The sequence below is a fragment of the Notamacropus eugenii genome, chromosome X (genome assembly GCF_028372415.1).
Source record: "Notamacropus eugenii isolate mMacEug1 chromosome X, mMacEug1.pri_v2, whole genome shotgun sequence".
In the NCBI taxonomy this organism is placed as follows: Eukaryota; Metazoa; Chordata; class Mammalia; order Diprotodontia; family Macropodidae; genus Notamacropus; species Notamacropus eugenii.
The window spans coordinates 65,885,212-65,899,497 of record NC_092879.1 but is presented as its reverse complement, the minus strand read 5'-3'; the positions used below and the strand labels follow the sequence as shown (position 1 = coordinate 65,899,497).

At 49.7% G+C, this 14,286-nt stretch overlaps 1 protein-coding gene across 1 annotated transcript; it reads left to right on the top strand.

Annotated features, from left to right (window-relative positions):
- The first annotated feature begins 796 nt into the window (after positions 1 to 796).
- Positions 797 to 1,807, top strand: LOC140516355 (gamma-soluble NSF attachment protein-like). The gene has a single exon (XM_072627322.1). It carries the CDS (start codon positions 797 to 799, stop codon positions 1,805 to 1,807), a length of 1,011 nt encoding a protein of 336 aa, XP_072483423.1.
- Positions 1,808 to 14,286: the final 12,479 nt, after the last annotated feature.

Here is a 14,286-nt window from a genome sequence, read left to right as displayed (position 1 = left end):
AGTGGATAACAAGCCAGACTTGGGGAGTCAGGGGATCTGGGTGTGAATTTAGCCTCCCTCAGTAGCTGTGTCACACTGCACCAGGCATCTAACCTGTGTGCCTGTTTCCTCCTCTGTGATGTCCCTTCCCACCTCCACACCTGTGCTCCCATGACTGGGATGTGGTTTCCGGAGGACATTTTGGGGTTTCCCTCTCCCATCAAGCACACCTTTGAGTCATGTATTTTTTTGTCTCTTTCCTTTCAGAAATTCGTACTGAAAACATTCCACCAAAAACAGAAGTCATTTATAAAAACTGGCAGAGCTGAATCATCTGTGTTAGAGGGTAACCCCTGGCCAAGTCATCAGCTTGACCAGCAGTCCCCTCCCGGGGGGTCCTTGGCTGTTCCCTTTGACCTCTTGGCTTTTCCATAGGCCCCCCACTGGTTCTTTGCCACTCCCTCAGCAGCCTGTAGGGGTGTGATGTGTTACCTATTAGATCTTATCCCTGTGGCTCTCCTTCGGAGAGAACCCGTTCCCTCCCCTCCACCCTGTGTTCCCCTCCACCCCTCCATTGGTCCTTTGCTCTCCAAGGTCCCCTCCTTGATTCCCGCTGTGTGGCCCAGGTCTTTGGCTACCCACCTCTACGTGCTCTACCCATTCCCTCTTTTTTGGGTGGGCCACCTCCTTCCCCCCAGGGATAGCATGCACAAGTCACTTCTTTTTTTCCACAGACCCAGGAGACCCTCTTTCCCCAGCCCTACCTCCACCTTGGCTGTGACTACAAGGGACCTCTGTCGGGGTACTTATGGAATCCATGGGATGTTCTGCTGGCATCCCCTCTGTCCCAGCATGCCCCAGCAGTCAGCCCCACACTCTGGTCAGCTCTGTGGCTGGAGCGTGCTGCTGCTCTCACTCTAGCTCTCACTCCAGGTCTTTACCATTCGATTCGAGTCCTCTTGCCTGGCAGCTCCTGGACCCAGAAGAAGAGGAAATCAAGGAGGGCCTGCTGCCTATGTCCCAGGCCACCCACCACAGGTGCACTGGGCTGTTGAGTTGGAAGCCAGACCACGTGCAGGCTGGGAGTGTTTATCAACAGGCCACCTTAGCCTTCCCCAGCACCAAGAGGCTGGAGGAGGAGGCGGAAGCCTTCCTCCAGGAGGCAGAGGCTCACGAGAGGAATGGAGTGCCTCTGTGTGCTGCGAGGGCCTATGAGCAAGCAGGCTTGTCCCTGAGCAAGTCCGAGCAGCTGAACGTGGCTGCCCAGGCGCTAAATGACCTGGTCTATTTGTACCTGGAGAGCAGCAAGGTAGACGTCTTGCCCGCGACCTTGAGGCGCTTCAGCCAGCTGCTCCAGAGCCAGGTCCTGCACCAGAGGGTGTACCTCTACTGCTGGGCGTCCAATCTATTTGAGGTGGACGAGGGCTACCTGCCCGCCCTGGACTTCCCTGGCCCAGCCTCCAAGGCGCTGGTGAGGAACAAGCGCCACAGGGACACTGCGATCTGCCTGCGCCAGGGAAAGCACATGGATATGGAGGTCGAGGGCTTCGCCTTGTGCCACCAGAGAGCCGTGGCGCGGTGTCTAGCTCACCTGTGTCACCTGGAATTCCGTGACGCCTCCAACTTACTGAAAGAGAGCCGTGCCCTAATTTCAACTTTCCAAAGCAGCGACGAGTGTGTGGTGATGGAAAAGTGGCTGAATTCATCTGAAGACCAGGACCAAGACAGAGTGGACCAGGTCTGCAGCTCTTGCGTCTTCAAACACATGGACCAAGAATATGGTCCATATAGGAATATGACCAGGATGCTGATGGCACCTGACATCTAGAACCTGGGGGCCACTATTTTCCCACCTCCATCTGCATGCATGTCCCCCTCAGACAAAGATGGTCATGGAGACACAGCAACAAAGGAAGAGGAGGAGGAGGAAGAAGAGGAGGACGAGGAGGAGGAGGAAGAAGGGGAATGTGTCCTGTTTTTATCCATGGAATGAATGTAACATCTCTTCATCTGTGCTTCCTAGAACAATGAATTGATTTAAGCTAATTAGTTAAAAACAATAAACGTTCTGTTATACCTGTCCTGTGTGTGTATGTGTATGTGTGTGTGTGTGTGTGTGTGTGTGTGTGTGTCCCCTGTCCCATAATACCTGTGCTCAGGCTCTTTATTTCACACAGACATGGAGACCTTTGGGTTCCTCCTCGACCCTAACGATCCCTCTCTCCCAACCTGTTAGAGTAGATCCATTCCTTCTGTGGTTAAATATTTTCCCGTTACTGATTGGTAGTTGCTGTTTTAAAGTGATGTGTTTCAGTAGAAAACCATCAATTAGGTTACTCTCTGCCTTCCCACCCTGCCTTCCTCTCCTTTCCCCATGATCTTCAGGACCTGATTCTTGCATTCACAGTCATTTGACCACTCAAACTCCTTAGGCTGAAATTACAGAACACCTGAAAATTGTGAGACTTTCTTCCTGTGTCTCCCACCGTTACCATTTTAAGACCCACTGCCCAGACCTTGAAGTGTGTAAATGACTTAAACTTTTACCTGGAAAATGGAAATGAACTTCATTCAATCAGCTTGAGCTTGAGGCTCAGGTGTAGGATAAGGAACAAGATCAGTTGTCAACCTGAATGTGACTTGAGCAGGTCCACCCAGTGTAATCCCCTCATTTTACATTGGAGCTAGCTCTGGGCCCCAAAGAAGATAACTTACTCAGCGACCCCCTGGGGACAGGCCAGAGGGAACAGGCACAGGCAGGACGGGCCTTCTGGGTCTTTCAGTTCCAAACACAATGAAGAAGTGAACTCAAGTTGGTCAGGAAATGGGACCAGAGAAGAGAGAAAGACAAGTGACCAGGGAGGCATGGAACACCACTGACATGGTAATGCAAGCTTTCCCTAACCTCTCCCAGAAGGGACAGAAGTGCCTTTTACAGCAGGAATCCATAGCAGCTTTCAGATCCATCCCTGTCCTGCTTTTCTCCCTGTACACATTTTCATTTTCAAAATCATTCAGCAGTATTTAAATTACCAAAAGTTAATTGGAGCCAGATTGAGGAAGGTCCAACACAATAACCACCTAAATTCCTTGACACATCTGAAATTCCCAAGGGAGGTTGGAAAGAAGGTAGAACTTGAAGCTTCACTTAGGAAACACTTGCTAATAATTAGGAATATCCCAAAGTGGAATGAATCGTCTCAAGACAAAATGGGTCCCCAGGCCGAGGAACTCTGGCAACAAAAACCAGCTGACTTCTTGCTGGTTTCCTGCAATGGAGGTCCTTGTCCAGGATTTGAACTGAAATGGCCTCGGAATGCCCCTGCACCTGTCTAATTCTGTTCCCACTTGTAGCCCATTAAACATGCAGACTGTTTGCAAAACTGGGAAACAACTGATGGAACTCCCCTGGACATCTCTAGAGTGTTCCCTGCATGACACGATATGAGTATATGTATAGCCCCTAAAACAAAATTGCCTCCAGGGTTGTGTTGGCTCTCATGTTAATGTGAATCTGTGAAAAACCTTTTCTATTCCTTCCCAAAAGAACACGGAAAGTAGAACGAGTTCCCATCAATATGACCGCCCCTCCACCCATCGACAAATGCTGATTCCTTCCATGGAGGGGTGGTCCACTTAAGCTTGCTTTGAGTATCCTGGACCCCTCTGGCAGCTTGGAAGACTCAGAACACTTTCAGAAAAATATCCTTCAATGCAGAAAACAGACAGGATTACAAGAGGAACTAATTATGTTGAAATAAAGATGTAGTTTTTTTTTTCTCCAGAATGTAATGGATGCCCTGAAATGCATCAGAATGATGCTGCCCTAGGAAGTACTGTATTGCAAGGTAAACGAGGTCATAAAGACAGATTTCCTTAGTGCTGCTTTCACGTTCACTTCCAGTCACAGATGTTATTATGGTGTAGATGTGGATGCCCCTGTAGAATGCCCACCAGAAGCATTCTCATCCATCTTTCCTTCTGTCCCCTCTCTCCACCCCTGCCAGGGTATAGCAGTGCTTTGAAGACCTGTGAGTCCATGTCACTGTGCACAGACCAGAGTATTTATTTTCACAGCAGTGGAAATCCACCTCTGCTCTCCCTTCTACTTACCAAGAAGAAATCCTGCAATAATGAATTAGTTTACTGAGAGCAGCATAGTAAGCTTTCAAAGAGAGTGTTTCTGGGATAGTGCTTTTCTTTTCTTTCTGTGCCTTGGATCTGTCATGTCATTGAAGTGGAGAACTGTCAAGATGAGAACTTACTCCACAGATGAACCTCACTCAGCAGGACTTTGGGAGCTTCTTGGTGAGAGACTTGGCTGTTTGAGGAGGACCTCACCGACCAGACCTGAGGTGACTTTTCGGGTTACCAGGCTGACCCCTCTATCGACCACTCCATGTTCCTTTTGTCTTCTCCTTATAGCATGTATTTGAAAGGAAACACAATACAGCATCTATGCCAAAATGAGTCTTTTTGCCCTCCGTTGTGCTTGGCTCATTTTAAGATGGTAACCTAGGAGAACAAACCACAAGGTAGAAAACGGTGACGTTTTATTACAGGGATGAAACTGGATCTCGGGAAAACCTGTTCTCCATGTTGAATTATGTCACTGTTTCCCAATTTTGACTCTCTTTTCACGATTTAATGGGAACAAGATGCATGGGTTGCTAATTTCAACGGATCTGCTGGAAACATATCATTCGATATATCATTCCATGGAATGTAGAATTCCATGGCAAAAAGACTCCAGGCTTCACAGTTATGCAAAGAAAGCTGAAAGTATAAAAGAAAGTCACTGCAAATGGCAGGATGTAATTAATTTTGTTAGAAATTGGAGTAAGATTATAAGCAAACACAATCTGTCCGTGTTTCCCCAGTTGTCTGTGTGACCCATATCTGTCTGTGTGTCCCCAGTATCTATCTGTGTGCCCGCAGGTGTCTGTGTTTCCCCATCTGACCGTGTGTCCCCATGTGTTTGTCCATGTGTCCCCATCGGTCTGTGTGTCCCCATCTTCCTGTGTGTCTTCTATCTGTTTTTGTATCCCCATCTCTCTGTTCTTGTGTCCCCATCACTCTGTCCTTGTGTTCCCATCAGCCCTTCTGGCCCCTTCAGTCTGTCTGTGTGCCCTGTTCAGTGTGTGTGTTCGCATCTCTCTGTGTTTCCCCATATGTCTCAGTAATGGCCGTGTGTCTGCTCTGTCTGTGTTTCCCACATCCATCTGTCCATGTTTCCCCACCTGTCCTTGTGTCCCTATGTCTCGGTTCGTGTGTCCCCATGTGTCTGTGTGTCCCCTATCTCTCTGTGTGTCCCACTCTGTCTGTCCATGTGTCCCCATCTGTCTTTATGTGTGTCCCCATCTGTCCCTGGTTCTCCTAATGGTCCATGTGTCCCCATATCTCTGTGTCCATATTACTCCATGTGTCTCCTATCTGTCTATGTGTCCTCATGTGCCTGTTTGTCCCCAGCTGTCTGTCCGTGTGTGCCCATTTGTCTGTCTGTGTATCCCCGTTTGTCTGTCTCTGTTTCCCCACCTGTCTGGATTTTGCAATCTGACGATCCATGTGTCCCTTCTGTCTGTAAGTGCCCATCTGTCTGTCCGTGTGTCTACAATCTGTCCATGTGTCCCCATCTGTCTGTCTGTGTGTCACCTCTGTTCATGTGTCCCCATTTCTCTGTCCATGTATCCCCATGTGTCTGTCCATGTGTCCCCATCTGTCCGTGTGTTTCATATCTGTCCGTGTGTCTCCATCTGTCTTTGTCGCCATGTGTCTGTCTGTGTGTCTCCTATCTGTCCACGTGTCCCCATCTGTCTACCTGTGTGTTCCCATCTGTCCCTCACCAGAGTCTCTTGGAGCACCAGCTGCTGTGGTTGCTGGCACCTTGGATGGTTGCTGCATTTTCCATTTCAGTACACTGAGGCCCGTTGCTTGTGTTCTTTTCAGCATGACCTTAAGCTGCAGTCCCTCTCTAGGCAGAGGCATGGGACCAGAGTCCCTGCATCCAAAATCTCTCTGGTCCAATTTCCTGTAAATTATTTGTTACCTGGTTGAATTTCTTTCTTGCACATTCTTCTGCTCTTTCCCTGAGGAGTTCATTTGGGGGATTGTAGCCTAGTTCCTGGGATCCCTCTTGGCAAAGTGGTTATCTACCCCCGAGTTCATGGATCATTTTAGTTGATTGCTACTGGCACCTCATTTGGGACAGAATGCTGTGGATCATTCCTGAGGTGTGCGTTTTTTGTGCAGATTCCTTTTCTCTTTCCTGGGTCTCGATGTCAGACCATTTTAAGTACTCTGGTCATTTCCACAGTTACACTGGAAGCCTCTTGGGCCAATAGCAGTCTGTGGATAGATTTCTGGAGTGTCTGCTACAGCACATCCTCAGCTCCCTCTGTGAGGGGCTGAATTCAGGGTGGACTCTGGGTGTGCATTCCCTTTTCTTGAGCAGGGGCACACTTTGGGGGAATTCCGGACCAGTTCTAGGTGTGCTTCTCCACGACTGTGCTTTCTCAGAGCTGAAAACTGCTGGTGGATCCCCTTTAAGGAATCTTGCCCAGAGTGCAAAGGTTGGCGCCACCATGTGAGGTCCTGGCACGTTCATGGGATTGTGGTGAAATTTCCTCTACTCTGCATGAGGCTAGCCTTCAGCCCCTTCTGGTGCCTGTACTCCTTTCTATACACACTGTGCACTTGTCCTTGGCAGATATACAGTCTGTGGATAAATTTCTGCTGTCTTTTCCTGAGTTCACCCATAGGCTCCCTACTGTGAAGGACTGAATTCAGCGTGGTTTTGGGCTCTCTATTCCTGTCCTTGACCAGGGGCACCCTTTGGGTGCAGTTTTGCCTAGTCCTGGCTGTGCTTTTCCTCCATTGGACTTTGGAAGTTTAGCATACTTTTGATGGATGGATGTGAGGGAATGGGGCTCAGGGGGCAATGTCAGCCCCCCTGGGGTGAAGGCCTGGGTTTTGATTGAGATTTAGTGGAAGATTCCTTTTCTCTTTCCCTGGGTTTGCATTTTTGCCACTTGTGGTCCACTTCCTGCTTTCCTTCAAGGCTGAGGGACTGCCTTGGGACCAAGGGTAGTCAGTGGAGACATTTCTAGGCTCCCTTCTAAAGCCCAAGAAGTTGGTTCAGTGGATGCTTCTGCATGGGCTTTCTTGTTCTGCTGCTGACTCTCTTTAGCTGGGCGGCAGATTTAGGGGATCCTGAAGGAGATCATCTTGTCAGTAACGACTGAAGGGATGTTGAAGGTCACAAGTACATCTTTTCATCGTTTTGATGGGATCTGTTCTGTGGTGCATGGAGTGGTCCATGCTGGAAGTAGAGTTCTTTCTTTCAGACTTATCCCCTTCTGTTCTATGGCATACTCATCAGAGAACTGGCCATGCCACAGATGCCCCCTGTAACCCAGGTGACTTTTCTGAGTAATCACAAAGTCCTCAGATCAATTTCTGTGGGGTTCAATCACCAGAGCCCCTTGGATGACCTCCTGCTGTGGCTGCTGGCACATTGGATCGTCCCTGTGTACCCATTACTGGGCACAGTAAGATTACCAAGGCAATCAGGCCTTTGCTTGTGTTTCGTTGAGCAGAATGCTTTCTCTTTGGTCCCCCTACAGGCCGTGACATAGAACCAGTGTCCCTGGGTCCAAAATCTCCCTGAGCCTATGCTTTGTGTTCCTGGGTTGGACTTTTTTGGAACTTTCTTCTACTTTTCTCTGAGGAGTTTATTTGGGGAATTCTGGCCAAGTACTTGGGTCCCTCTTGCACCAGTGGCTGTCTCCTCCACAGGTATTGTTCTTAGATCACATTAGTGGGTTGGTACTGGAGCCTAGGGTGGGAGCCCCTGCTGTGAAGCTTGACTTCCCTCAGATCTGGGTGTTGCAGATTCCTCTTCTCTTTGCCTGGAGCTGGATTTCAGGTAATTCAGGTCCCTCTGCTGCTTTCCATGGATACACTGGATCTGTGCTGGGTTGACTGTCCATCTGGGGAGAGATTTCTGGGGTGCCTCCCTGGAGCCTGCAGCACAGGATACAAATCCTCAGCCTCAACTTTTATCCCCTCTGCAACCTGCCATTATATGATCTTTCCAGCTTAGAGCACCACGATTTTCCTTCAGCGATTCTGCCCTTCTGTCTTCCTGGGCAGTTCTTTGGTCTTTCTTCCTCCCTGTGCCTGCCCTTTAGCTTAGACCTCTCTTTACAGAAAGCTTCCTTCTCCCTTCAAGGCTTGGAGCCACTCAGGAGAGCCTTTCTGGCCCAGGTGCCACCAGTTGTGTGATTCCTTTCCCAATATTTCCCCCACTTCCAGCCCTGATACAGGAATCTGACCCAATTAGACCCTCCCTCTCCAATCATCACCTCCTCTTACTCATGGCTCTCTGAGTCCCTTGCCTGGAACTCAGCTTCAATCCCATCCAAAGAAACTTGGACGATTCTGATCCATCTTTCAGGCTTTTCTCAATGGGATCCGGTAGGCCTCAGCAAAAAAAGCTTAAATATTATTGCATAAAACTCGTACGGAAAAGATTGTTTTATTAAATTCATTATGTACCATCAGAGGGAGTAACATGCAGTAGATAAAAAGCTGGACTCGGGGAGTCAGGGGACCTGGGTTTGAATTGAGCCTCCCTTGGTATCTGTGTCACCCTGAGCAACTCATCTAACCTCTGTGCCTCTGTTTCCCCCTCTGTTGGCTTGAATGGCCTGTGCTTTCCCTTCCCAGCTCCATCCCTGTGATCCTGTGACTCTAATGTTGTTTCCATAGGGCATTTCAGGATTTCCCTCCCCCATGAAACACACCTTTGAGTCGTTTTTTTTCCTCTCTTTTCTTTCAGCAATTAGTAGTAAAAATTTTCCCCACAAATGTAAAAGTCATTTCTGAAGACTAGCAGAGTTGAATCACTGGTGATGGAGGGTAACCCCTAGCCAGGCTAACCTCTTGGCCAGCAGCCCCCCTTCCCCGTGGTCCTTTGAGGTTCCAGGTGACCTCTTTGATTTTTGAAAGTCCCCTCCCACCAGGTTCTGTGGCATGCCCTAAGCAGCCCCTAGGGTGGTGATGTGTTCTTGCCAAGGTCTGAGGCCTGTGGCTCTCCCTGAGACCAATCCAGTTCCCTCCACCTCCCACCCTATGTTCCCCTCTGCCTCTCCATTGGCTCTTTGTTCTCCAGGCTCCCCTTCTTGTCTCCCCCTGGTCTGGCCCAGGTGTTTGGCTACCCAGCTCTGAATGCTCTAGAGACTCCCTCTTTGCTGGTTCGGGCCACCTCCTTGCCCCTATGGATCGCTTGCGAGAGGCCCTGCCCTTCCTGCTCCCCATGGACCCAGGAGGCCTTCTATCCCTGTCCCACCTCCACCGTGGCTGTGACTACAGGGTACCTGTGTTGGGGTTCTTCTGGAATCCACGGGATGTTCCATTGGCACCCCTCCCCCCCAAAGCTCAGCCCCACACTCTGTTGCGTTCTGTTGCTGTGGTGAGCTCTGGGTGGGTCTCTACCTCTCTCTGTCTCTCTTTCTCTCTCTCTGTTTCTCTCTGTGTCTCTCTCTGTCTCCCTCTGTCTCTATGTCTCTGTCTCTCTCTGTCTCTCTGTCTCTGTCTCTGTCTCTCTCTCTCTCTGTCTCTCTCTATCTCTCCCTCTCTCTCCTCTCTCCAGGCGTATGTCTGGATATCAGACCACTCAGGCCCCTCAGCTGCTTTGCATGTCCACACTGGAGCTGTCCCAGGCAGACAGGGACTCTGTGGATAGACTTTTGGGCTGTCTCCCAGAGCCCATCCTCAGTCCCTGACCTGGGAGTGATTGAATTCTGGGTAGATTCGGGCTTTCCATTGTGTTTTCTTGACCAGGAACACACTTTAAGGGAATTCTGGACTAGTTCTAGCTATGCTTTTCCACCTTTCCACTTGGTCAGGTCTGCAAGACTGTTGGTGGATGAAGGTTAGACTTCTGGGATGTCTGCTAGAGCCCAGCCTCAGTCCCCCCCACTGTGAGTAATTGAATTCTGGGTGGATATTGGCTGTCCATTCACTTTTCCTCACCAGGCGGACACTTTTCTGGGACTTTGGCAAGTTTCTGGCTCTGCTTTTGCTCCATGACACATTCTGAGATCTGCAGATTGTTGTTGGATGGAGGTGAGGGAATCTGGCCTAGAGTGTAATGTAGGTGCCCCTGCTATGAAGGCCTGTGGCATGGATGGCATTTTGTGGGAGATTCCCTTTCTCTTTAACTGGGTCTCCATTTCAGGTGCTTCTGGTCCACTTCCTGCTTTCCTTCTAGACTGAAGGAATGCCTTGGGACCAAGTGTAATCTGTGGAGACATCTGTAGGGTCATGGGTAAGGTGCAAGTGGCTGGTTCACTGACTGCTTCTGCATGGACTTTCTTGTTTTGTTGTCTGAGGGTCTTTGTAACTGGGCAGCTGATTGATGTGATTCTGAACTTCCACTGTCAGGCATGACTGAGCAAACATTCAGGGTCACAAGGGGATCTTTGAACAGGTTTGAAGGGGTCAATTCTGAAGTCTGTGGCAGGGCCATCTGCTGTGAATACCTGCTCCAAGTTGCCTGCTTCCTTTCAGATTCCTCCTCTTTTGTTTTATGACATTCCTTGCGGGGAATTGGCCCTTCCACACATGGTCTCTCTAACCCAGGGGATTTTCTCAGTACTCACACTGACCTTGGATGATTTTTTGTCGTGTTCCTTCAAAGGAGCTTCTTGGAGGACCCCCTGCTTTCTCTGTTCCTGTGTTCCCCTTCCTGGGCATTGAGGCCCAGTGCTTGTGTTCAGTTGAGCAGAACACTTGCTCTGTTGTCCACCTAGAGCCCGTGACATAGCACCAGTGTCCCTCCATCCAAAATCTCTCTGGACTCATTTTGTTCAACCCGTGAGTTCCTGAGTTGTATTTGTTTTTGAATATTCTTCTCTTTTTCACGAGAGAGTTCATTTGGGGGATCCTGGCCTAATACTGAGGTCCCTCTTGAACCAGGGGCTGTCTACTCTCCAGTCATTGTTCATGGATCACTTTAGTGTGTTGGTGCTGGAACCTTTGGTGGGGCTCCCTGCTGGGCCACATGACCTTCTACTTTGCTTTTAGTGTTGCAGATTCCTCTTCTGCTTGCTTCGGTCTGGATTATAGGCCATTCAGGCCCCTCTGCTGCTTTCCATATATACACTGGAACTGTCCAGGCCCCACAGTCTGTCTGTGGATAGATTTCTTGGGTGTCTGCTACAGCCCATCCTCACCCCCATCCCCACTGTTAGTGACTGAATTCTGGGCGGATTCTGGCTGCCCCTTCCCTTTTCCCGACCAGGGACAAACTTGGAGGGTACATTGGGAAGGTCCTGTGTACACTTTTCCTCCATAATACTTTTCAAAGTTTGGGGATTCTTGCTAAATGGATGTGAGGGAATCTTGTCAAAAGAGTTGCCTAGGTCCCCCTGCTGTGAAGGCTGGTGCCTTGGATGAGATATTTGGAAGATTCTCATTCTGTTTCCCTGGGTCTCCATTTCAGGTGCTGCTGGTTTACTTCCAGTTTTCTGTCTAGACTGAAGGAATGCCTTCGGAATACGTGTAGTCAGTGGTGTCATTTCCAGGGGCATGAGTCATGCCCAGGTAGCTGGTTCACTGAGTGCTTCTGCATGGGCTTTCTTTAGTCTTTCTAACTCTCTTTCCCTGGGCAGCTGATTTACTGGACTGTGTCTGAGATCCTATTGTCAGTCATGACTGAGGGAATATTGAAGGTTACAAGCACTTCTTTGGACAGATTTGAGGGGATCTCTTCTGTTGTCCTTGGCAAGACCCCCTGCTGTGTAAGTGTGCTCCAAGTTGGGGACTTTGCTTCAGAATCATCCTGTCTTGTTCTATGGCACACTTAGCAGGGAATTTGCCCCAGCCCTAATGCACCTCCTCATCCAGGAGGCTTTTTCCAGTACCCTAAATGTCCCAGGCGCCATTTCTGTGGGGTTCCCTCACCATCACCTCTTAGCAACTCTGTGTGTTCATATCTTTCTCTCCGTGTGTCTCCATCTGTCTCTGTGTCCCCATTGTCTGTCCGTGCACCCTCATCTGTTGTGTGTCCCCACCTGTCTGTGTCTCAGTTGTCCGTTTTTGTGTCCCAGTCTGTCTGTCTGTGTGTCCACATCTGTCTGTCCATATGTCCCCATCTGTGTTTCCCAATATACCTGGCCATGCGTCACCCTGTGTCAGTGTCTCCCCATCTGTCTGCATGTCTCCTTTTGTCTCTCCTTGTTTGCACTTTTTTTCCTGCATCCCCTACCTGTTTGTTCATGTTTTCCCTCCTGCCCTTGCATCCTCATCTGTCTGTTTGTCCCCATGTCTCATCTCTCATCTGTCTGTCCGTGTGTCCCCATGTGTCTGTGTGTGTGTTCCCCTCGCTATGTGTTTCCCTATCTCTCCGTGTGTCTCCTGTCTGTCCGTGTGTACCCTCTCTGTCTATATATCCCTCTTCCATCTGCCCACGTTTCCCCAGTTGTCTGTGTGTCCCATATCTGTCTGTGTGTCCCCAGTATCTATCTGTGTGCCCGCAGGTGTCTGTCTGTGTGTCCCCATGTGTTTCTCCACGTGTCCCCATCGGTCTGTGTGTCTTCTATCTGCCTACGCGTCCCCATCTATCTTTCCATGTATGCCCATCTGTCTGTCCATGTCTCGCCATCTCTCCGTGTATTCCCCATCTGTCCATATTTCCCCATCTCTCTCTCCTTGTGTCCCCATGTGTTTGTCTATGTGTCCCCATCGGTCTGTGTGACTTCTGTCTGTCCTTGTATCCTCATCTGTCTGTTCTTGTGTCCCCATCTCTCTGTCCTTGTGTTCCCCTCTGCCCTTCTGTCCCATTCATTCTGTCTGTGTGCCCTGTTCAGGGTGTGTGTTCACATATCTCTGTTTCCCCATACGTCTCAGTAATGTCCATGTGTCTGCTCTGTCTGTATGTCCCACATCCTTCTGTCCGTGTTTCCCCACCTGTCCTTGTGTCCCTATGTTTCAGTTCATGTGTCCCCATCTGTCTTTGTGTCCCATTCTGTCTGTCCTTGTGTCCCCATCTGTCTTTCTATGTCCCCATGGGTCCATGGTTCTCCTAACTGTCCGTGTGTCCCCATATCTCTGTGTCCATATCACTCCATGTGTCTCCTATCTGTCCATGTGTCGTCATCTGCATGTTTGTCCCCAGCCGTCTGTCCGTGTGTGCCCATTTTTCTGTCTATGTATCCCTGTTTGTCTGTCTGATTTTCCCCATCTGTCGGGGTTTTGCAATCTGACTATCCATGTGTCCCCTTCTGTCTGTAAGTGCCCATCTGTCTGTCTGTGACTCCTTCTCTCTGTGTGTCCCCATCTATCCGTGTGTCTCCTATGAGTCCATGTGTCCCCATCTCTCTGTGTCCCTAGCTGTCTGTGTGTGTCCCCATCTCTCTGTCTGTGTGTCCGCATCTATCCGGTAGTCCCCATATGTCCGTGTGTCTCCTATGTCTCCTTGTGTCCCCCTCTATGTTTCCCCACCTGTATTTCCATGTGTCCCCATCTCTCCGTGGTTCTCCTAACTGTCCCTGTGTCCCCGTATCTCTGTGCCCTCATTGCTCTATGCGTCTCTTATCTGTCTCTGTGTCTTCATCTGCCTGTTTTTGCCCAGCTGTCTGTCCGTATATCCCAATTTGTACGTCTGTGTGTCTCCATCTGTCTGGGTTTTGCAATCTGACTCTCCATGTGTCCCGTTCTTACTGTAAGTCCCCGTCTGCCTGTCTGCGCGTCTAAAATCTGTCTATGTTCCCCCATCTGCATGGGTGTCCCCATCTGTCTGTCTGTGACTCCTTCTCTCTGTGTGTCCCCATCTGTCTGTGTGTCTCCTATAGGTCCGTGTGACCCCATCTCTCTGTGTCCCTAGCTGTCTGTCTGTGTGTCCCCATTGTCCTCATGTGTCTGTCCATGTGTCCCCGTGTGTCTGTCTGTGTGTCCCCTCTGTCTGTGTGTCCCCATCTGTCTGTCCATGTGTCCCCATGTGTCTGTGTGTCCCCATTTATCCATGTGTTTCCTGTCTGTGTATGCCCATGTGCCTATATGTCCTCCATCTGTCTCTGCATACATACCCACGTTTACCTGTGTCCACATCTGTCCTTGTGTCCCCATGTGTCTGTCCATGTGTCCCCATCTGTTCGTGTGTTTCCTATCTGCCTGTGCACCCATGTGTCTGTATGTCCTTCATCTGTCTCTGAATATGTCCCCATCTGTCCGTGTGTCTCCATGTGTCTGTCTGTGTGACCTCATATGTCTGTGTCCTCATCTGTCTGTCTGCATGTCCCCATC